This window comes from Pygocentrus nattereri, chromosome 14 (assembly GCF_015220715.1).
Source record: "Pygocentrus nattereri isolate fPygNat1 chromosome 14, fPygNat1.pri, whole genome shotgun sequence".
Lineage (NCBI taxonomy): Eukaryota > Metazoa > Chordata > Actinopteri > Characiformes > Serrasalmidae > Pygocentrus > Pygocentrus nattereri.
The window spans coordinates 18,386,107-18,408,132 of record NC_051224.1 but is presented as its reverse complement, the minus strand read 5'-3'; the positions used below and the strand labels follow the sequence as shown (position 1 = coordinate 18,408,132).

Sequence of the window (22,026 nt, the reverse complement as noted above, 5' to 3'; positions counted from 1 at the left end):
TTTCTTAAAACAAGCAAGATTATCTGCCAATTTAGTGAGATAAATTTGCTCAAATAAATTAAATAAAACAACAATCTCAACAGGTGAAATATTAGATTTATTAATTTACTTTCACATAAATTTACAACATGTCTTTTTTGTTTGTCGATCAAGGACGCAGCGAGAAAGCAAGATTCTGGTTTGTGGCTGTTCCGTTGTTTCTACGCAGCCCAAGTTACCCGTGTCCCAACACCGCCAAGCCAGTGAAAGCGAATCCCCTGGCGTGAGGAGACATGAGCGTCTCGTCGGTCCCGTAGGAAGGCGAAGGACCATCCCGTCTTCGATTTGGACGATGAGAGCTCAGGAAAGCGCGTAGGGTCTGCCCATCTTGAGCAATGCTGCAGGGAGGAGCAACCTGCAGCGCAAGACGTGGTCAGACAAAAGGAACATGCAGTTAACCCTTTATATGGTACTCAGCTCATTCTCAAGCACCACTGCAAGCTTCCTATGGCTCGCGTGAGCCTTGGGAGCGGCCTGGAGGGTCCTGTTTCTGTGTGTTCCTCCAGGTTGGAGCAGCAGTTCACCGAGTTCCTGGTTCTATGGCCGCACCCCGCAGCACGCCAGTTCCTGTGGCCGCTACCCTCCACCGCGCCTCTTTGGACATCGCTGCAGGCTTGCCGTACCTCCGTCGATGTTGTTGCAGGCTCGCCGCACCCCCGTGGATGCCATTGCAGGCTCGCCTGCCTCCATGGATATTGTTGCAGGCTCGCCTGCCTACGTAGACGTCGCAGCCCCTTTGTTCCCGCCCATCCCACCCTTGCCTCCCCTTCCCGCGGGCCTCCTGTTCTGCCTGTGTCTGCTGTGTCACCTGTTTTGCCTTTTCCTGTGTTTTTGCTCTCCTCGGTCCCTGGTGTTGTTATGTTCCCTTCTGTTGGGTCTGTGCCTGTTCCCGTTCCTGTTGTGGTTCCCGTTCCTGTCTCTCCTTCTGTTTCTGTCCCGGCGTCTGTCTGTGTGTCCATTTTTGTGCCTGTGTCCATTTTGGTTCCTGTTCCCCTGTCTTTTGTGGGGTCAATCTTACGTTCTTGTTTCCTTCGTCCTATTGTGCCTCTGGTCGTCCCTCGTTCTGTGTCTTTTTCTGTTGTTCCTCCTCGTCCTCTCTCCCGGCCCGTGTTTTGTCCTTGTTCTGTTCATGTTTCGTCTGTTCCTGTCTCTGGTGTTGTGTCTTCTGTTTCCTCTTCTGTGTCTGTGCCTTCGGCTTCTGTTCTGTTTTCTCCGCTGGTGTCTGTTCCTGTGTCTGCTCCTGTTTCTGTTCCTGTGTCTGCTCCTGTTTCTGTTCCTGTCTCTGCTCCTGTTTCTGTTCCTGTGTCTGCTTCTGTTTCTGTTCCTGTGCCTGCTTCTGTTCCCGTTTCTGTGCCTGTGTCTTCTGTTCCTCGTGTCCCTGCCCTTTTCGCCCCGGCTCCTGTCCTTGTTTAATTCTGTCTGTTTTTGGTCCCTTGTGTCTGTGTTTAGTTTTGTTTTTGTTTGGCGCTTCAGAGCCACATGCCTTGGTGGGGGGGGGGTCTGTCACAATAGGCTCCTCCCACTCCTCCATGTGCTTTTCTGTTTACTTTCTGGTCATCCACATGCCTCTTTGTTTTGATTCTTTTATGTCCTGCCCCCTTGTTTTGCTACTCCGTCCCTGATTGCTTCCACCTGTTTCCCGCCTGTCCCTCATCATCCCTGTGACATATAAGCCCTGTGTTTGTCCTGGTGTGTGCTGGTCTTTGTTTGATGTGCTGAATGTATTGTATGTATTATTTGTGCTGTTTGGAATTCAGTGTTTTGATTCGCTATGTCCCTCCTGCACTTCGTGTTGGCTATTTGAATCTGGACTGTTTTGACCATGACACTGGATTTGCCCTCAATAAATCTCACTTTCCTCAGCATGTGCGTCCGCCTCATCGCTCCACGTCACACATACAATAAATGCATAATTAAATATTGGTTTGAAATGTCTGCCAAATCTAAGCATAGGCCTAATCCTTATGATGTTTAAAAAAGTATTGGCCAATACCAATATGCTTACAATATCATTGTGCATCTTTAAAGAAAATATCTGATTTCACAATAAAGTGTTGAAGACAGTAGATTACTTTGAAAAAACAGTGTTGCATATTGTAAAGTCTGTGCAGTAATTAACAGTGTACTGATGGGAACCTTCATGTTCATATAAAATGAATATGAATCTAATAATGCATAATGTCTATTCACGTATTTTACCAGGTACTCAAATTCTCAACGTGGCAACAGTTGCTATGAAAGGATGCTGAAGTATTTATTGAATTTTGGTGTTTTCATCATGCATTTGTTTATATAACAGCAATAACAGGCTGCACAATACAGTGATTTTACCCCATTTGAGTGGATTTTTACTTTATTGTGTGAGTATGTGTGTGCACTCTTGTGCCTTTGAAGTGCAAAGATGTTCAAAATCATTTCATTGCCCCAAACACATTTCCCTGGCTAGTTTCAGAGTGAAGGCAGGGAAAGCTCTCCTCACCCCCCACACATTTGGAGATATCACACTCTATCCCGCCAGCCAAAACCAACATGCTGGGTTTACATTTCGCAAAATTGAAAACTTTTCCACAGATAAGACCTCCCCCATGCGCCTGTCTTCCCGAGCCTGTTTGCTTTTGTTGTTGGGTCCAGGATAAACGTGACAGTGTTCAGAGAGAAGCCCTGAGGACAGGCCTGTGGACTGTAAAACTGCTGAAACCTCAGTCCATCACGGAGCATGGTCCTCCATCATCCGGAGCTGAAGAGTAAAGAGCTAAGCACCTGCATAGGCTCTCAGCCAAGAACCCAACTCCATCCCATTTCCAAAAAAAGCTCCCAGAGGCCAATGCAATTCCCAAAACTGAGCTGCAGTGAGCCTGGCTGAGTGGAGGAAGCCTTTACCGGTACATCTGGTACAAGAGCAACACTCCAAACACAATATCAGGTCAACAGATCTATTTAACAAGAAATGAATACTCCGGGGATCCAATTTATTAAATTCTATTTATGCAACAATGAGATTGTGATTAAACATTTTTCCCATCGGACGCACTCACACACATTTTGGACCACCATCTGAAAGCTAGAGAAAATGGAAACATTATGTTGTTTATGCAGGCCGGGTTTCTCCATGTTTAGCCACTTCGAATGATGGGAAACCATTAGGAATGGGTTCAGGAATCTGAGAGACTTAAAGGAAACCTGGAAATATATGACCAACAGCTAACAACTGAGCATATGGGCGCTAGTGATTCGGCGACTCAAGCTTAAGAGAGCTGAGCCTACAAAGCAAATTGATTGTGTTTTTTTTTCCTCACTCTTAAAAATAAAGGTGTCAGAATGTTCTATGGAGGGATACCACTGAAGATCCACTTTAGGTTCCTTTAAGAACCTTTTAGTTAACAATTTTTCATACTGGAGTTTTATTGGAAACAAATAAAAGATTAAATAAAGACTGTGCCAATACCTTTGCACAGGCCATATTTTATGTATGTTTTCCAGTGTAACCGATAAACTATGGAGAATTATTTAATTTCGACAGGGTGGTCCTATTTTAATCGGTGTGGCTTTTCTAGCCTATATAGTAGCTTTTGTGGCCCAGGAGGCTCACAGACCAGTCGCATGCGTTCTAAATATCACACATGACGCTCTTCAGCCAATCAAATCTGTACATTACGATGAGTGCTGAGACTTGAGTAAGGGACACACGCACAGGGCAGGGACGAGGTGAGAAACAACAGTCGGAGAAGAAAGTGAGTCAGAGGGAGGTTATTTCATATTGTGCGCTCTAAAAAGAGAAAACCGATAGTAAATGTTGTTGAAATATGACTGAAATGTACTTTATTTGATCTAACATTCAGTTGTCAACTGCATAAGATGATATACCAACTAAGCTACTTCAGTAAACAGTATATGGCACTGAGTCATGATGCAGGTTAGACATTATGATGTTCCAGACCTTTGCTTCAGGAAATTTTCTCTAACTGGACCTTATTGAATCATAATTAAAGAGCCCTGTCCTACACTGTTCTTGCATTGTTTACTTACAACATTTGTGTGGGTTCATTTTTACATTACCATTTTCCAACCTCTGTTTATCCTTGTTGTTGTTATTATTATTATTATTATTATTATTATTAATTTATTTTTTGTAACTGTGCCTTTGACTGATGTGAAAATGAGCTCTGCTCTGATTAGTCCCTGCTGAAACACTTCTATACACTTCTTATAACTTAATTGTGAGTGGGTGGAGTTAAACTGCTGTAGGCTGAATAGTTGGATATACAATATAGTGCCAAAAAGGAGTGACATCCCATTCTTAATCCATAGGGCTTAGCATGATATCAGCCCACCCTTTGCAGCTACAACAGCAACTCTTCTGGGAAGGCTTTCCACAAGGGTTAGGCATGTGTTTATGGGCATTTTTGACCATTCTTCCAGAAGCACATTTGTGAGGTCAGACACTGATGTTGGACAAGAAGGCCTGACTCACAGTCTCTGCTCTAATTCATCCCACAGGTGTTCTATTGGGTTGAGGTCAGAACCCAGGCCAGTCACGTTCTTCCACACCAAACTTGCTCATTCATGTCTTTATGGACCTTGCATTCAATTACATGTTAGTCACGTAATTGAAATTGGAATTTCAGTTACAATTAGTCATGTTGGAACAGGAAGGGGCCATCACCGAACTGTTCCAACAAAGGAGGGAGCATGAAATTGTCCAAAATCTCTTGGTCTGCTGAAGCATTAAGAGTTCCTTTCACTGGAACTAAGGGGCCGAGCCCAACTCCTGAAAAACAACCCCACACCATAATCCCCCCTCCCCAAACTTTACACTTGGCACAATGCAGTCAGACAAGTACTGTTCTCCTGGCAACCAGAGGTGGATAAAGTACAAAAATCATGTTCTCGAGTTAAAGCAGAGATACCCAAGGTAAAATATTACTCCAGTAAAAGTAGAAGTTCTTACTCTAGACCTCCACTTGAGTAAAAGTACAAAAGTATTTGTATTCAAATGTACTTAAGTATTGAAAGTAAAAGTACTAAAAGATTAATTATGGCTCTGATGTCCTGGTATCATTTTTGTAACAAGACTCACTTCATGAACTCATTTTAGGTGAAAATCCTCCAGTGTCTCTCTTGGTAAACCAGTCTTTTAATAGAACGTCATTAATTAGTGACGCTGACGTCTATTAAAATGATCATAAGCACAAAACACTGAAGGTAAACAGTTTCCATCAGGGAGAACCGAGTGGCTCTGAAATCACTTTTACACACAAGCAAAGTTTCAGTTTAAGATTTATTTGTAACTTAGTTACAAGTTGAATAAAAACTGGCTTTAAACTCAGGATCAGAAATAAGTTCTCCTTTACTGTATTGATCTGTAGGTCTCTGTTCATAAACATAAACTAACAGAAACTAATTTACTATAAAATGAAAGTGTTTGTATGAATTCAGAAAAAAAGAAACATGTCAGTCACGACTGCTTATGTGTACATATTTCTGTATTGTGGTCTATTTACAAAGTTAGGTTAGTTCATCATTTAGGTGACGCATGTGCTCCCAAATTTTTACACTGCTGCACTGATGTTGAACCGTGTGCTGCACTGGGTCGGTATGACCAACAGGTCAAAACAAGCTCAGAACAAAGTGACCGCTGTGCCCTGATTGGTGCTCTTGCTTTGCACTTCTTTTGTTTTGACATGTTACGTTTTTATACACACAAAAACCAAAAGGAAGGACAGATTTCTCAAAATGTAGTGGAGTAAAAACTCAGATATTTGACTTTGAAATGTAGTGGAGTGAAAGTAAAAAGTCGCCCAAAATGGAAAAACTTAAGTACAGATACATGAAAAAACGACTTAAGTATAGAAACTAATTACATTTACTTAGTTACTGTCCACCACTGCTCTAGAGTCCATTCCATGAAGCTCTCTACGCTGTTCTTGAGCTAATCTGAAGGCCACATGAAGTTTGGTGGTCTGTAGCGATTGACTCTGCAGAAAGTTGGTGACCTCTGTGCACTCTGCACCTCAGCCTCCGCTGACCCCCCTCTGTCATTTTACATGGCCAACCACTTCATGGCTGAGTTGCTGTCACTCCCAATCGCTTCCACTTTGTTATAATACCACTGAGAGCTGACTGTGGAATATTTAATAGTGAGGAAATTTCACAATTGGACTTGCTACACAGGTGGAATCCTATTTATAGAAGCAGTCTGCAGGCCTAGGTGCTTGGTTTCATACACATGTGGCCATGGCAGTGATTGGAACACCTGAATTCAATGATTTGGATTCTCATACAAAGCCCCCCAGCTTTGGAATAATATTCCTGTTAATGTTCGGGAATCAGACACAGCCTCAGTTTTTAAGTCTAGGCTAAAAACTTACTTTTATAGTCAAGCCTTTGGTGATTAGTCTTCCCTGTCAGATCTAGACCTGCTGGAGTCTCTGCTGCTCTGTTATACTGTAATCTGTGGTCAGCAACTCTTTACAGAACTGACTGCGTTTTTTTTCTTTACTTTCTTCGCCAAGTTGAACAGCCGCCCATCTTGTGCGTCTGATGCTGTTGACTCTTCTGCCTTGATCGGGTGCTACTGCTTGCCAGCCTTCTGGACCGGCTTGACCACCACTGAGCTTCTTGCTGTACAACGCTGTGCAATCCTCACCCTCAGATACTGTTGCTGCTGCTGCATGACCATAAATTAATCTAATTAACCACTGTTTTTTTCACACTTCGTCCTATAATACTTCATACTAACAATGTTTGCTATCCGGTTTCAACCAGAGAAGGATGGGTTCCCCTTCTGAGTCTTGGTTCCTCTCAAGGTTTCTTCCTCTTTTAGGGAGTTTTTCCTTGCCACTGTCGCCACTGACTTACTCATGGGGATTTTTCTTTTCTTTTTCTTTCTGTAAAACTGATTGTTCTGTAAAGCTGCTTTGTGACAACACCTGTTGTAAAAAGTGTTATGTAAATGAGGATTTAATTGCATTCAGCCATAAGAGTATTAATGAGGTCAGGTACTGATGTTGGATGATGAATTCTGGACACTGTAACTAATCCCAAAGGTATACGATGGAGCTCCATCACTCCAGAGAACACAGTTCCACTGCCCCACAGCCCAACACTGGGGCTTTATACCCTTCTAGCATACATTTACTGTTGGGTTTGGTGATTTTAGGCTCATGTGTAGCTGCTCCTAAGTGCCCCATTCTATTGGTCAGTACTTTTTAGAGATTAAGTTTTGTGCACAGTTAAACGCTTGTGTTGGTAATATGTGCACCTTGAAGTAGGTGAAAACACTAAATAAGGGGTGCCTGGATACTTTTGGATATATTGCCAGTTAACTTGTCCTGGACTGCATTTTCCATTCGATGGAAAATCTCCATTCAGAGTGCTGTGTAGTCCAGGATTAGGCTTGATTCCTGTATGGAAAGCCTGCCCATAGTGTGTATGTCAGTAAGACATGATGAAAAACGCTTCTGTGCCTGCGCTGCTTTTGTTTTTAAACACTGGAAAGAGCCGCATCCACAGCGTCCATTCACTACTTATAATGACATCAATATGGCATCAATGGATGAGCTGCAGACTGAGGAAGTGTGTGCTGTGGTGGGTGTTTCTGAGGGTCTGTCTAAAGCGTCACTCTATACAACGACAATATGTCGCCATCTAGTGGATTATTTGCTCGGTGCATCTTAAAGAACAATCCCGTCAGAAAAACAAGGGGATAATATGTCAAATGAGGAGGGAGGAGGAAGGAGGGGGAAAGGCAAAGAGGGTCCTGCTGTACACGATGAAACGAACTGTATGAGTTAATGTAGGCATGAAATAAAACAAACAAACAAAGAAATAAGAAAAAGAATATGTGGTCTGGTGCATGTACATGCTCTAAAAATGACCCTATTATTATTATTATTAATAATAATAATAATAATTATTATTATTATTAGTAGTAGTAGTAGTAGTAGTAGTAGTATTTTGTTTATATTTTAGCTTTCTATTCGTTTGCTTGTCTGCTTGCTTGCTAGCACGCCTTTAGTTACTGTAAGTTTTGTCTGAAGGGCTTTTAAATGGCGAAATAAAAAGTTTTACTTTTGTACCGTTCTTGCAATTTTTTGCATTTAGTCTAAACTGTTTATTTAGTCGTTTGTGTATTCACTCGTGCCTGCCTTTTTAGCTCCTCTTCATGCCTTGCATGTTTGGGGTTTTATGCAATGGAGCGTTACCGGCACCGTCCGCTGGGCGGCGCTGCTCGATTATTCCGAGTCACGTGTCAGGCAGTCAAAGCAGTTTGGTTCCAGTGTTTATTATTTTCCACCCGTATTCCGCCAAGCACCGCCCACCCGCTCTCCGCATTAGCGTTCGAGAACAGAGATCCCAGTCCCAGTGCAGGAGGCTGGTCACGCTTAACCAATCATAGCTCGGCATGGGCGGGGCATGTCGAAGTACAGTTAGGAAATAAATAAATAAGCAAATAAATAAATAAAGTCAATCTCACTCCTACATAGATTTGTGCATCTGCTGATCGTGAGCACAAGGATTCTAACGAATGCGCTCCAGATGCAGTGCACCCTGGCGTTAATGACGCTGATAAGAAGATAATCTGAAATCATGTAAGCGTTATTGAGTTTTAACTGGTCTAGCAGGAGCTCCTTGGCACTTTAATTTCTCTCCAACAGAGGAAGCTAAAATAATAACAGGCTAATAAGGCAATAATAACAACAGGGGTGACCTAAGTAGCCTAATTTGATAATCGTCTTAAAATATCTTAACGACAAGAACAACAATAGAGAAAATAATGATTGCGGTATTAATAATAACCAAATACAATCTACATCGTAACATCTACAAGTCTACATATAAAACAAATACCAACGCTAATCTATAAAATACTACTGCTTCTACGTCTAATACCTCTACTCCTGATGATGATAATAACAGTAGTAGTAGTATTAATAGTAGCAGCAGCATATTCTGAATATTAATATAGTATCACAATAATATTATTATGTACATATTATTATTTTATCAATTGTGATTATTTCCTAAAATAATTTGCATATAATTCATAATACATAATTCAACTTTCACACCATTATTAATGTGATGAGTCATGTTTCATGTTTGCTGCTGTTGAGAGTGTGTGTGTGTGTGTGTGTGTGTGTGTGTGTGTGTGTGTGTGTGTGTGTGTGTGTGCAGTCGCTCCTAATAAAGACGTCACACTCCGACCAGCCCCGAGTGCGCAGCTCCTAAAAAACTGGAAGGCAGCTCATCTCGAGCCTGGGCCGCTGCGCGCGCTGCGGTGCTGCCCGGGCGCTACCGGGGGGATTTAGCTGCGCTCCCAGCGCGGAGTTTGTCTGGAGGCTGAAGAGGAGGAACCGTGAACGCGCAGCCATTTAACCGCGAGGACACGAGACTCCGGAGGTATTTCACTAACTGTCCGTGTGCGCGTGTGAGTGTGTGCGCGCGCGCGCGCGTGCGTTTCACGGCAGCAAATCCTCTGCAATGTTGCACGCGTGTTTATAGCAGCGTTCCGCGTGCGTGCTGCCACGGCTAGGCGCGCGCTGGTTTGCGTGGAGCGGCGTGCTTTGCGCCGTTTCGCTTCCTCGCTGCGCTGAAAGCTTCTTTGCCGTCTCAGAAGTGTTTCCGAGCGAGGCTGAACTTGGCTTCCTATTCGCCAGCGTCTTGCTCGAATTTTCCCGTTCCACCTTAAATGGTGCAAGCAGTGGCGTTCTGGCGCCAGTACTGCCCGCACCATTTAAGGTGGAACGGGGAAATTCGAATAAGAAGCTGACTTCAGCTTCGTGGCTTTTTTTTTTTCGACGCGCTGTTGTTGCTCGCGAGCACAACATCTCCAGCACCCCCCCCACGCTCCCCACGCTGCTATCCCTTCACGCGCTGCCCCTTCGACTCACGTTTTACTTAAACACGCGTTTTCATTCGGAGTGAAAAAGAAATTGAGGGCTTGTTGTGAAAGTGCACTGCGCACTTTTAGCCGTGAGGAGGGGTCACGCCCACTTTCAGTCTCGAGACGAGAGAAGCTGCATGTGTTTTTCTCGCCACACATGCCCTGACGCGCACGCACGTGCACGCGCCTCCGTGATGGCCTTCAGGCACTGTAAGACCCCCCCCCCCTTTTCACCTCCGTCTGAAATATCAGGGCTTCACGGAGAGAAAGGCTCTAATGCTGGATGTGCATGTGAGTGTTTTTCCAGGAAGGGATTTAAACCCCTTTAAAGATGGTGAACGGCAGTTGCGCCATGCTGCCAGCAGGGGGCGAGCAAACAGGCCCGCAGAGTGAACGGCGGTCAATGACAGAGTTTTGAGTCATACGTGCTGTAATTCCCATGTGTGAGTGTTTGTAAGTGTGAATCACCGCAAGTAACGGGAAAAGCTCCCTTATTCCCGGAAAGCTTCTGGAAAGCTGGAAATGCTGCTATATGTGATCTTATCACGTCTGGAGGAGCATGCTTGGCGTTAGCCTAAAGTAGCCTCTGTAAAAGTTGTGGGCAAATAAAAAAGTGTTTAAAGGGCTCATACTCAGCATTAGTTTTTGTTATTATTTTTTAGGACTTTTATGACGTTCTGCCAAAAACATTTTAATTAACCTCTCTCTTTTCCACTGGAATGACACAGGCTGATATAAGTAAATGAGCTCTGCTCTGATTGGCTGTGCCTCAAAAAGCAGTCTTGGCTGAAACACTCCTTATAACTTCAGCGTGAGTGGGTGTAAGCTCAGTAGTCGAAAAGACAACAACCACAGTCACTGTCCATTTTATCAACTCCACTTACCTTATAGGAGCACTTTGCAGTGCTGCAATTACACGCTGTAGTCCCTCTGTTAGCCTTTTTTTACCCTGTTCTTCAATGGTCAGGACCCCCACAGGACCAGATATTATTAGGGTGGTGGATCATTCTCAACATTGCAGTGACACTGATGTGGTGGTGGTGTGTTAGTCTGTTTCGTTAGCATGAGTGAGCTGGAGTTTTTAAACTCCTCATTGTCACTGCTGGACTGAGAATAGTCCACTCACCAACAGTGTCCTGTAGGCAGCATCCTGTGACCACTCATGAAGGACTAGACAATGACCAGCACACATTGCGCAGCTGCAGTTGAGCTACTGTCTCTGACTTTACATCTACAAGGTGTACCAATAGCGTAGGTGTGTCAGTGTACAGAGTGGACAGTGAATGGGCATAGTGTTTAACATTTCCAGCAGCTCCACTGTGTCTGATCCACTTGTACCAGCACAACAGACACTAACACTCATTTCAGTGTTCTTTTTCCTTTATTGTGTGTTCAAATAAGTCATGTATTTGGAATTTTAAGAAAGTTAATAAATAAGGTTTTGCGTTATCTTGTTATGTAAAATGTGCCATCATTGGTTCATACATACAAATATGAAATATTTTGGAAATGTGCTAAAATGGGAGAAAATACGCTGCTGTAAACTTGGGGGGCCACCCAAGTATAGCCTGTGTGTGGGAAACACTGGGCTTGCATGTGTGTCTTTAGTGTGTTTGAGGTCATGGAGGTCTCACACACACACACATACAAACTGTAGCATCACTGCCTCCAATTACAGTGATATTGTTTTGTTCTCTGCCTCAGGAATGCAAGTGGCTGTGGCTCATTAGAGCTTTGTGGATAGATAAAGACAAAAATAGCAGCTAGTATTACAGTAATCACTGGAGCGTGTTTCCATGTGTGTTGTTTAAGGCCTGTATGTGTGTTTTGAGTGTGTCCTCCTGCGTTTAAGGTGATGGAGGAGATAGATGAAGCATCCAGCACCCGGCTCTGCCCCTCTAAAGCCCCCCGCAGCCTGATGAAGTGGAGGAAGAGGGTCAAGTCGGAGTACATGAGGCTCAGGCAGCTCAAGCGCATCCGCAAGGCTGAGGAGGTGAAGGTGAGGACGCTGTAATGTGCCCTTCCTCACTTAACACACACCTGCATTCATAGCTGTGTGAAGGGGTGGACTGTGAGTGGGTCATTTTGCAAAACATTTGAATAGTAGTGTAATAAAACTTCAGTTCCAGTCTGATTTCTTGAACACTGAGATTAATAACTGATCATCACATTGATTTATCAGTCTACTCAGGCTTTAGCAGAACTCAGTAACACTGAGATTAATAACTGATCATCACATTGATTTATCAGTCTACTCAGGCTTTAGCAGAACTCAGTAACACTGAGATTAATAACTGATCATCATATTGATTTATCAGTCTACTCAGGCTTTAGCAGAGCTCAGTAACACTGAGATTAATAACTGATCATCACATTGATTTATCAGTCTACTCAGGCTTTAGCAGAGCTCAGTAACACTGAGATTAATAACTGATCATCATATTGATTTATCAGTCTACTCAGGCTTTAGCAGAGCTCAGTAACACTGAGATTAATAACTGATCATCATACTGATTTATCAGTCTACTCAGGCTTTAGCAGAGCTCAGCAACACTGAGATTAATAACTGATCATCACATTGATTTATCAGTCTACTCAGGCTTTAGCAGAACTCAGTAACACTGAGATTAATAACTGATCATCACATTGATTTATCAGTCTACTCAGGCTTTAGCAGAGCTCAGTAACACTGAGATTAATAACTGATCATCACATTGATTTATCAGTCTACTCAGGCTTTAGCAGAACTCAGTAACACTGAGATTAATAACTGATCATCACATTGATTTATCAGTCTACTCAGGCTTTAGCAGAGCTCAGCAACACTGAGATTATTAACTGATCATCCCATTTATTTATCAGTCTACTCAGGCTTTAGCCAGAAGAACCTTTAGTAAATAAACTGTTGATTGATGTCCTCTGAAGGGTTCATCTAATGAGCAGGATACATGCGGTGTGCTGATTTAACAATCAGCATCAGTGGTGTTTCTTTTGAAAATTTGATGTGTTTAGTAGTATAATTTAGTAGTATTTTTAAAGTATTTTACAAGTACTTGCAAAAATGCAAAAAGTAACTATATTTTAATACTTTACGAAACATAACTTGGACTGTTTTGAAATTCAGAACAGAAAATTTTTCTAAATAGAATATATTGCATAAAAAAACATTTGTGGAGACAAAAAAGAAAGCATGAATTAAAAAAACCTCACTTCTTACGTCTTTATACTGCTTACACTTGATTGGCGAGTTTACAAATAATAAAGTGTTTATACACCTGATGGCCATGTTTCTTCAGTTGGTTCACAGGTGCAGTGTTTTGAAAAGCAGTGCTTAAAAATGGCAAAGAAGTGACATCATGTTCATTGCTGTTTCTAATGTAGAAGAGTGTGCTTAGTGGTCTACAAAACACAGTGTGTAGTGTTTTGCTATAAGTGTGAGGCTGAGAATGAGCTTTAACAGGGCAGATCTGGGCTGAGGTTTTGCTCCTTCAGTTTCAGGTTTGACTAACCACATTATTTCTAAATTTAACATATTTAATTTGATTTACTAAATTGAATTTAAATGTAGTAAATAATTTGAAAAAATAAATTGAATATAATAAGCTATATATATATATATTAAATTCATTTCTTTCTCTTTCAGGTTCTATTTGTCTAAATTTGTCTAAATGTGGTTACTCAGTGTCCTTCAGACGATGCCCATGAAATACTAAGAAATGCATATTGTGAAGTATTTTACCCTGATAGCAGTAAAATGTCACCATATTAACCACCCCTAACTCACAGCTCTCTTCAAATGGTCGTTCATATTTTACCTCATCTGTGTTATCTCGGCTTCACTGTTATCCCTGTGGTTCTGTATACACTTTCATCACCTGCTAATTTGGCTCTTTGGGTCATTGATTGAAGAGACGAGTGATTTTATTCCCCATGCAAAACATGACATTATGTGTATTTGTGTACATAAAAGTCACTTCGGATGGTTCATGTGTGTTCTTTTGTGTGTGTGATCGTATGATCTAGGCCCTGTTCCTGTCAAACAGGCATAAGATTGAGGGACGGACGGACCTGCTGAATGAAGAGTGGTCAAAACTCAGAATCCAGTCCATTCCTTTCTCCACATCGAGTGGATCACTGCCAAACAAAAAGGTCAGTAAGAGAGAGAGAGACTCAAAGGAAGATGTTTAGGAACAGAACCTCTCCACAAGTAGCATTGATCACTAATGTCACACTAAGGTCACTAAGGGTACCATTTATTTGTATGGTGCATGCAAGGTACTTTGTAGATTCTCTCCTTGTGTTCAAACGGTACTTAAATTGAACTAAATATCCATTGCTTTCATCTTAAAGTCGACACAAGTCTTCTGGGGTTTTATGTGTAATCTTGATGAAGCTAATAGTCATAGATCTAAAAAAAAAAGTTCTTTTGGGGGATCATTTTGCCCCACAATGCTATGCATGTACCCCTGTGTTTAAGTAAAAAAAACATTTCAGGCTCAAGTAAATCAAGCCGTATATTCATAACCATTTTGTGCAATACTTTCACACCAAACCACTCCGAATGACTTCGTTTACATCTCAACCATTTAATTATGCACAAACTTTGAAAAATCACTGGAATTCCTTTTAATTTTCCCTGATCTTAGACCTAACACTCACACTAACCCTAAATTCAGTTTACAGTTATTACTGTTTTGCTATATTATTCAAATGTGCAACATGACTAATATTGGTATGCAATGAACTACATTTTGTTTTGAATTATATTCTATGTAAACAATACTTTTGGTCTTTGTTAATGTCAAAATATCTCAAAAAACATGGGAAAATTGTTATAAATGCTGTTTAAAAACAAGACTGCACACACAGAAACATTTTTCGTCAAATTCAAATCATAATGCCTCCTTTTGAGCACAAATGTAGTGTTGTTTTATGGAAGTTTAGAACCCAAAATAGAATTTCTGTCCTATGAGTGAGAAATAATCTATATCAGAATTCTCTTTTTGTTTTCATAGTCATAAATTACTTGCATCTCTGATCAAATTACACGTTTTGATGATTTTCTAAGTGAAAACATCTTTTTGCAGAGATCAAACTTAAATATGGAATTTTCCTGCAAAGTTTAGGGCACAATTTCTCTTTATTTGTTGAGCTTAAAATATATACAAAAGTGCCTTTTCCACTTTTCAGCAAAGCACATTTGTTTCCCCAATATGTTTAATTTAATTTGGCCTGCCAGAAGGTTTCAAACCCCTTTACCCAATAAGAGAATGAATATATTTATATATTCCTTTTCTTTTTTATTATTATTTTTGTTATCAACAGATTATGTAATGTGAAGTAAAATTTAAAAAACACTTAACACCATATGTTCATCACTGTGACGCAGATAGCTGCCAGTTATGAGCTAATAACAATGGACAATAATCATAATAAATAGTGGCACAGAGACAGGAGGAGATTTAGGAACTATTGAGTAAAGGATATCTTGTGGTCAATTTAAAGAACCTGCTTTTAAAGGTCCAGGTACAATGGTTGTGTTAGTTTTTATAACCAAAATAGTCATAATTATTTTTTATATGACTATTTTACAACCTCTCTCCATCATTTCGAATTATACAGACTGTTTTTGTTACTGTTGTTTTGCACACTTCAAATATTGACTTTTGTGATTAGGTTAAATGTAAGGTTTCCGTCTGACGAGTCTTCCAAGCAGATCATGTTTGTGCAAGTAATGCTGCAAAGTAGAACAGTACACCACGACTGATGTTTTAGCTAAACCTTCCTGCGTCTCCTTTGATGTCATGTGGGGGTTTTGCTTTGCCTTTCTGTCCAGCATATGAGCAGTTCTGGCTGAGAACTTTCTTGGTCTTTTAGATCTTGTCTTGAATTCCTCAGTTCCCCATAACTGCTATTTCTTGATATTTGGGACAGTGGCGAGTTGTGAACCAGAAGCACTTTTTGACCTTGGCGCAAGGTTTGCGATTTAGCACAAGGTTTGAAGAAGCAGAGAATGTATTACACTCTCGGATTGCCACTGGCTGATGATTCCAAACTATTGATCAAACTCAATTCCAACTCTTGACCTGTCTAACCAGTCCTTATAAGTTTTAAATTAATATGTAATTATATTATACAAAAATGAATGCTTTAATATATATTTTTCTTTTTTTAGGTTAATGAAATATAAAGTAACTGTGCCAGAAAATGTTGCTTTTTAAAATTGTTTGCCACAGACAGTGTGTGTATATCTTTTCAATTCCTAACTCGACAAAATGTACTGATTTGGCCAGGATTACCAAAACCTTTGCATACAACTGTATGTAATTGATCTCTGTACTGACTGGCTGTCCTGCATTGTGTCTCATTGGCTGAAACACCTTTTATAGCTTTAGTGGAAATGGGCAGAGCTAAACTGCCTTAGGCTGAGTAAGTGGATATAAATAAATGTGTTGTTTTTCATGATATCACAAAAAGAGTTCAATATGGGCTGATTTTGAAGCTTAGTTTCCATTAATGGACAGTTATTTACAATTTCAGACTCTTTTATGTTCAACCCCAATTCCAAAGAAGTTGGCACATTGTGTAAAACATAAATAAAAACAGAATACAATGATTTGCAAATCCTTTTGAACTTATATTCAATTGATTACACTACGAAGACAAGATATTTAATCTTCAAACGGATAAACTTTATTGTTTTTTACAAATATTCACTCATTTTGAATTTGATGCCTGCAACACGTTTCAAAGAAGTTGCGACATGGGCAACAAAAGTCTGGGAAAGTTGAGGAATGCTCAAAAAACACCTGTTTGGAACATCACACAGGTGAAGAGGTGAGTGTCATGATTGGGTATAAAGGGAGCATCCCTGAAAGGCTCAGTCGCTCACAAGCAAAGATGGGGCGAGGTTCACCACTTTGTGAACAACTGCGTGAGCAAATAGTCCAACAGTTTAAGAACAACATTTCTCAACGTGCAATTGCAAGGAATTTAGGGATTTCATCATCTACAGTCCATAATATCATCAAAAGATTCAGAGAATCTGGAGAAATCTCTGCAAATAAGCGGCAAGGCAGAAAACTAACATTGAATGCCTGTGACCTTCGATCCCTCAGACGGCACTGCATTAAAAACCGACATCATTCTGTAATGGATATTCCCACATGGGCTCAGGAACACTTCAGAAAACCATTGTCAGTGAACACAGTTCGTCGCTCCGTCTACAAGTGCAAGTTAAAACTCTGCCATGCAAAGTGAAAGCCATATATCAACACCACCCAGAAACACTGCCGGCTTCTCTGGGCCCGAGCTCATCTGAGATGGACTGACGCAAAGTGGAAAAGTGTCCTGTGGTCTGACGAGTCCACATTTCAAATAGTTTTTGGAAATCATGGACATCGTGTCCTCCGGGCCAAAGAGGAAAAGGACTGTCTGGATTGTTATCAGCGCAAAGTTCAAAAGCCAGCATCTCTGATGGTGTGGGGGTGTGTTAGTGCCCATGGCATGGGTAACTTGCACATCTGTGAAGGCACCATTAATGCTGAAAGGTACATACAGGTTTTGGAGCAACATATGCTGCCATCCAAGCAACGTCTTTTTCAGGGACGTCCCTGCTTATTTCAGCAAGACAATGCCAAGCTACACTCTGTGTGTGTTACAGCAGCGTGGCTTCGTAGTAAAAGAGTACAGGTACTAGACTGGCCTGCCTGCAGTCCAGACCTGTCTCCCATTGAAAATGTGTGGTGCATTATGAAGCGCAAAATGCAACAACGGAGATCCCGGACTGTTGAGCAACTGAAGTTGTACATCAAGCAAGAATGGGAAAGAATTCCACCTACAAAGCTTCAACAATTAGTGTCCTCAGTTCCCAAACGCTTATTGAGTGTTGTTGAAAAGAAAGTTGATGTAACACAGTGGTAAACATGCCCCTGTCCCAACTTCTTTGGAACATGTAGCAGGTATCAAATTCAAAATGAGCAAATATTTGCAAAAAACAATAAAGTTTATGCGTTTGAATATTAAATATCTTGTCTTTGTAGTGTTTTCAACTGAATATAGATTGAAAAGCATTTGCAAATCATCATATTCTGTTTTTATTTATGTTTTACACAACGTCCCAACTTCATTGGAATTGTGGTTGTAAAAAAGCCTAGGAACATTTTCAAATTTCCATGATATAGGTGCCTAAAATACAAAATAGTCTACTTTCTATATAAGGAAACTATAGTAGTATTTAAAGAATACAACATTTTTTAATATTATAAACACACACACAAGGCTAATAAGCTTGCTAGCTATCAGAATGTGATAACATCATTCTTTTGTCCTGCAAGACAGCAAGTTTGGGCACCCCTAGTGTAAATTCAGCAATACCACCTTAAAGAAGCCATTTTGCATATAAATGCTTTGAGAAAACAGGTTTCATTATCTGCTACACATTTCCATTCAGTCAGCATATACAGACTTTATCACAAATTAAAATGCATTTTCATTTTAAAGCCAAACATCCCACTTGTTTCATTCTTTTCTGAGTGTGAACTGGTTTAGCTGCTAATCTTCTGATCTGATAGTCAGCAGACCCAGAATCAGCCTCTCTGCTGCTGGTTTTCCGGAGCTGCTCCATCGTATCTGACAAAATCTACTCACGGCCAGAATGAAAACCGTGGAATACCAGAAATGCTGTGCACTGTAATTTTTCTCTAAATGGAACAGTAGTGCTGCCAAGAAACGTGTTTCTACAGCCGCCAGACGGAGGCCAATAAATAAAGTCTCTCTGAAATCCACAAAAACAAAACAGCCTGAGGTCAACGCAGACTTGTCTGCTTTAAACAGCGCACTTCAGCACTGCAGTTACAGCCAGATCAGTCGATACAGCGGCTTCACAGCAAATACAACACCATAGAACATTATTTAGCTGTTTATTTAGCAGTTTGCTTGTTTAGTTTTAAACAGGAGGTTAATGTAGCTCTCAGGTAATGGAAATTTATGCCTTGACAATTAGCATTGTGCTAACGGTATGGCTGAATCGTCAGACTCTTGCCCCATTGTGGAGTTGTTCAATAATTTCTGCTGCTGTCCGAACAAAACCTCGTATCTCCAAAATGGTGACTTTTCAGGAGAAGAAAAAAACATACTTTATTTTTATTATAAGTCAGTGGAACCAGACTTTTTCCAAGTAATTTTGGGCCATTTGTTTTGGTGTATTATTCATGCAATTTACACACAATGTAAAGAGTAACATCTTTTTTCAGATTATGTCAAAAACAAGACTCAAGATTTTGTTCTGACAATGATGTACATTCATATCTATGTATGTATGTGTATATCAAATCACAATCACAATCCTTCATTGATCCCAGAGGAAAACTGCATACATACAACCCCAGTTCCAATGAAGTTGGGACATTGTGTAAAACATAAATAAAACCAGAATACGATGATTTGCAAATCCTTTTGAACCTATATTCAATTGAATACACTACAAAGACAAGATATTTAATGTTCAAATCGATAAACTTTATTGTTTTTTGCAAATATTCACTCATTTTGAATTTGATGCCTGCAACACGTTCCAAAGAAGTTGGGACAGGGGCAACAAAAGACTGCAAAAGTTGAGGAATGCTCAAAAAACACCTGTTTGGAACATTCCACAGGTGAACAGGTGAGTGTCATGATTGGGTATAAAGGGAGCATCCCTGAAAGGCTCAGTCGCTCACGTCACCTTTCCTTTTAACAACACTCAATAAGCGCTTGGGAACTGAGGACACTAATTGTTGAAGCTTTGTAGGTGGAATTCTTTCCCATTCTTGCTTGATGTACAACTTCAGTTGCTCAACAGTCCGGGGTCTCCGGGTCATATTTTGCGCTTCATAATGTGCCACACATTTTCAATGGGAGACAGGTCTGGACTGCAGGCAGGCCAGTCTAGTACCTGCACTCTTTTACTATGAAGCCACGCTGTTGTAACATGTGGAGAATGTGGCTTGGCATTGTCTTGCTGAAATAAGCAGGATGTCCCTGAAAAAGACGTTGCTTGGATGGCAGCATATGTTGCTCCAAAACCTGTATGTACCTTTCAGCATTAATGGTGCCTTCACAGATGTGCAAGTTACCCATGCCATGGGCACTAATACACACCCACACCATCAGAGATGCTGGCTTTTGAACTTTGCGCTGATAACAATCTGGACAGTCCTTTTCCTTTTTGCCCCGGAGGACACGATGTCCATGATTTCCAAAAACTATTTGAAATGTGAACTCGTCAGACCACAGGACACTTTTCCACTTTGCGTCAGTCCATCTCAGATGAACTCGGGCCCAGAGAAGCCGGCAGTGTTTCTGGGTGTTGTTGATATATGGCTTTCACTTTGCATGGCAGAGTCTTAACTTGCACTTGTAGACGGAGCGACGAACTGTGTTCACTGACAATGGTTTTCTGAAGTGTTCCTGAGCCCATGTGGGAATATCCATTACAGAATGATGTCGGTTTTTAATGCAGTGCTGCCTGAGGGATCGAAGGTCACGGGCATTCAGTGTTGGTTTTCTGCCTTGCTGCTTACTTGCAGAGATTGCTCCAGATTCTCTGAATCTTTTGATGATATTATGGACTGTAAATGATGAAATCCCTAAATTCCTTGCAATTGCACATTGAGAAACGTTGTTCTTAAACTGTTGGACTATTTGCTCACACAGTTGTTCACAAAGTGGTGAACCTCACTCCATCCTTGCTTGTGAACGACTGAGCCTTTCAGGGATGCTCCCTTTATACCCAATCATGACACTCACCTGTTTCCAATTAACATGTTCACCTGTGGAATGTTCCAAACAGGTGTTTTTTGAGCATTCCTCAACTTTCCCAGTCTTTTGTTGCCCATGTCGCAACTTCTTTGGAACGTGTTGCAGGCATCAAATTCAAAATGAGTGAATATTTGAAAAAAAAACAAGAAAGTTTATCCGTTTGAACATTAAATATCATGTCTTTGTAGTGTATTCAATTGAATATAGGTTGAAAAGGATTTGCAAATCATCGTATTCTGTTTTTATTTATGTTTTACACAACGTCCCAACTTCATATATATATATATACACCATGCTAATGCTAAACTTTCTAGCTATGCAGTGAACTTTTGTCCATTTTATACGTCAAACCAGTGGCGTCACCACTTGGGGGAGTTAGATGCTAGTAGATGGAATGATATGCCTTGAGAGCATTAGTTTGTTTGAGATATAACAATAGTGGATAAACAGCAAGTAAAATTTATATTCATTTTTATTTTTTATTTATTTATTTATGTGCTGGGACCCATAAGATCCTAGTAACGCAACAGTTTCATACAATGTGAAAAACACATAAGCGAGATTGTCAGTTTGCAGTGATTTTGTCATGCAGTTTGCGTAGTGCTAATTGATGAGACATATACTTCTTGTCTTGGCTGCATCATATTTGCTATGGGTGGGACAGACAAAAGTTAAACAAAAGTTTAACTTTTTTGCCAAATTATTCCTCAAACTAGCACTATTAAGTAAAATAATCGGACTGAAGACCAGAGCTCCACGACCAGAGCTCATTTCATTCAGCTGTGGACTTCAGATACAGCTGTTTCCCACCTCCCTTATTTTGAGTATCTACAACAGGGGTTGGCAACATGCAGCTCTTTTTCTGCCGGCTCAACAGCAAAATTAGATTTGTAGGTAAAAATAAAATAATCCTTCTTTACAGTAAAATAAAGCTCTGCTGATCGTTCAACACAATTTGAACAATACATCAATTTAGTGCATTACTGCTAATTCACCCTTTAACCCTGAAGGTTGGCGTGCAGACTACTGGTCACCATAGCAATGCAGATAACAATCTCGCCCAGCTAGAAGCTAATGAAATGAAAAAGTTTTAAGACAAACTTTGGAGATCAATGTACTTATTTACATTTAGAAGCACAGCAGCTGGTTTCTTTAAATGGTGCAGCAGTTACATTCTAGCGCCTCAGGTGCCGTTTAAGGTAAAATGAGAAAATTCGTACATGAATTGGGTGAATGAGAAGCTGAAATCAGACTCGTAAAAAGTCGAATGTTGAGAGACATTTTACAAGAAACTTTAAGTC

The 22,026-nt window shown here is 40.7% G+C and overlaps 1 protein-coding gene across 3 annotated transcripts in view; it reads left to right on the top strand.

The window, feature by feature from the left end:
* Positions 1–9,232: 9,232 nt before the first annotated feature.
* Positions 9,233–22,026, top strand: part of ezh1 (enhancer of zeste 1 polycomb repressive complex 2 subunit) — a 38,558-nt gene continuing 25,764 nt past the window's right edge. For all 3 annotated transcript variants that reach the window (XM_017697509.2, XM_017697508.2, XM_017697510.2), the window contains exons 1-3: positions 9,233–9,441; positions 11,778–11,924; positions 13,949–14,074. In XM_017697509.2, coding sequence (XP_017552998.1) covers positions 11,781–11,924; positions 13,949–14,074 — 270 coding nt within the window. In that variant the 5' untranslated portion in view covers positions 9,233–9,441; positions 11,778–11,780. The remainder of the gene's footprint in view (positions 9,442–11,777; positions 11,925–13,948; positions 14,075–22,026) is intronic.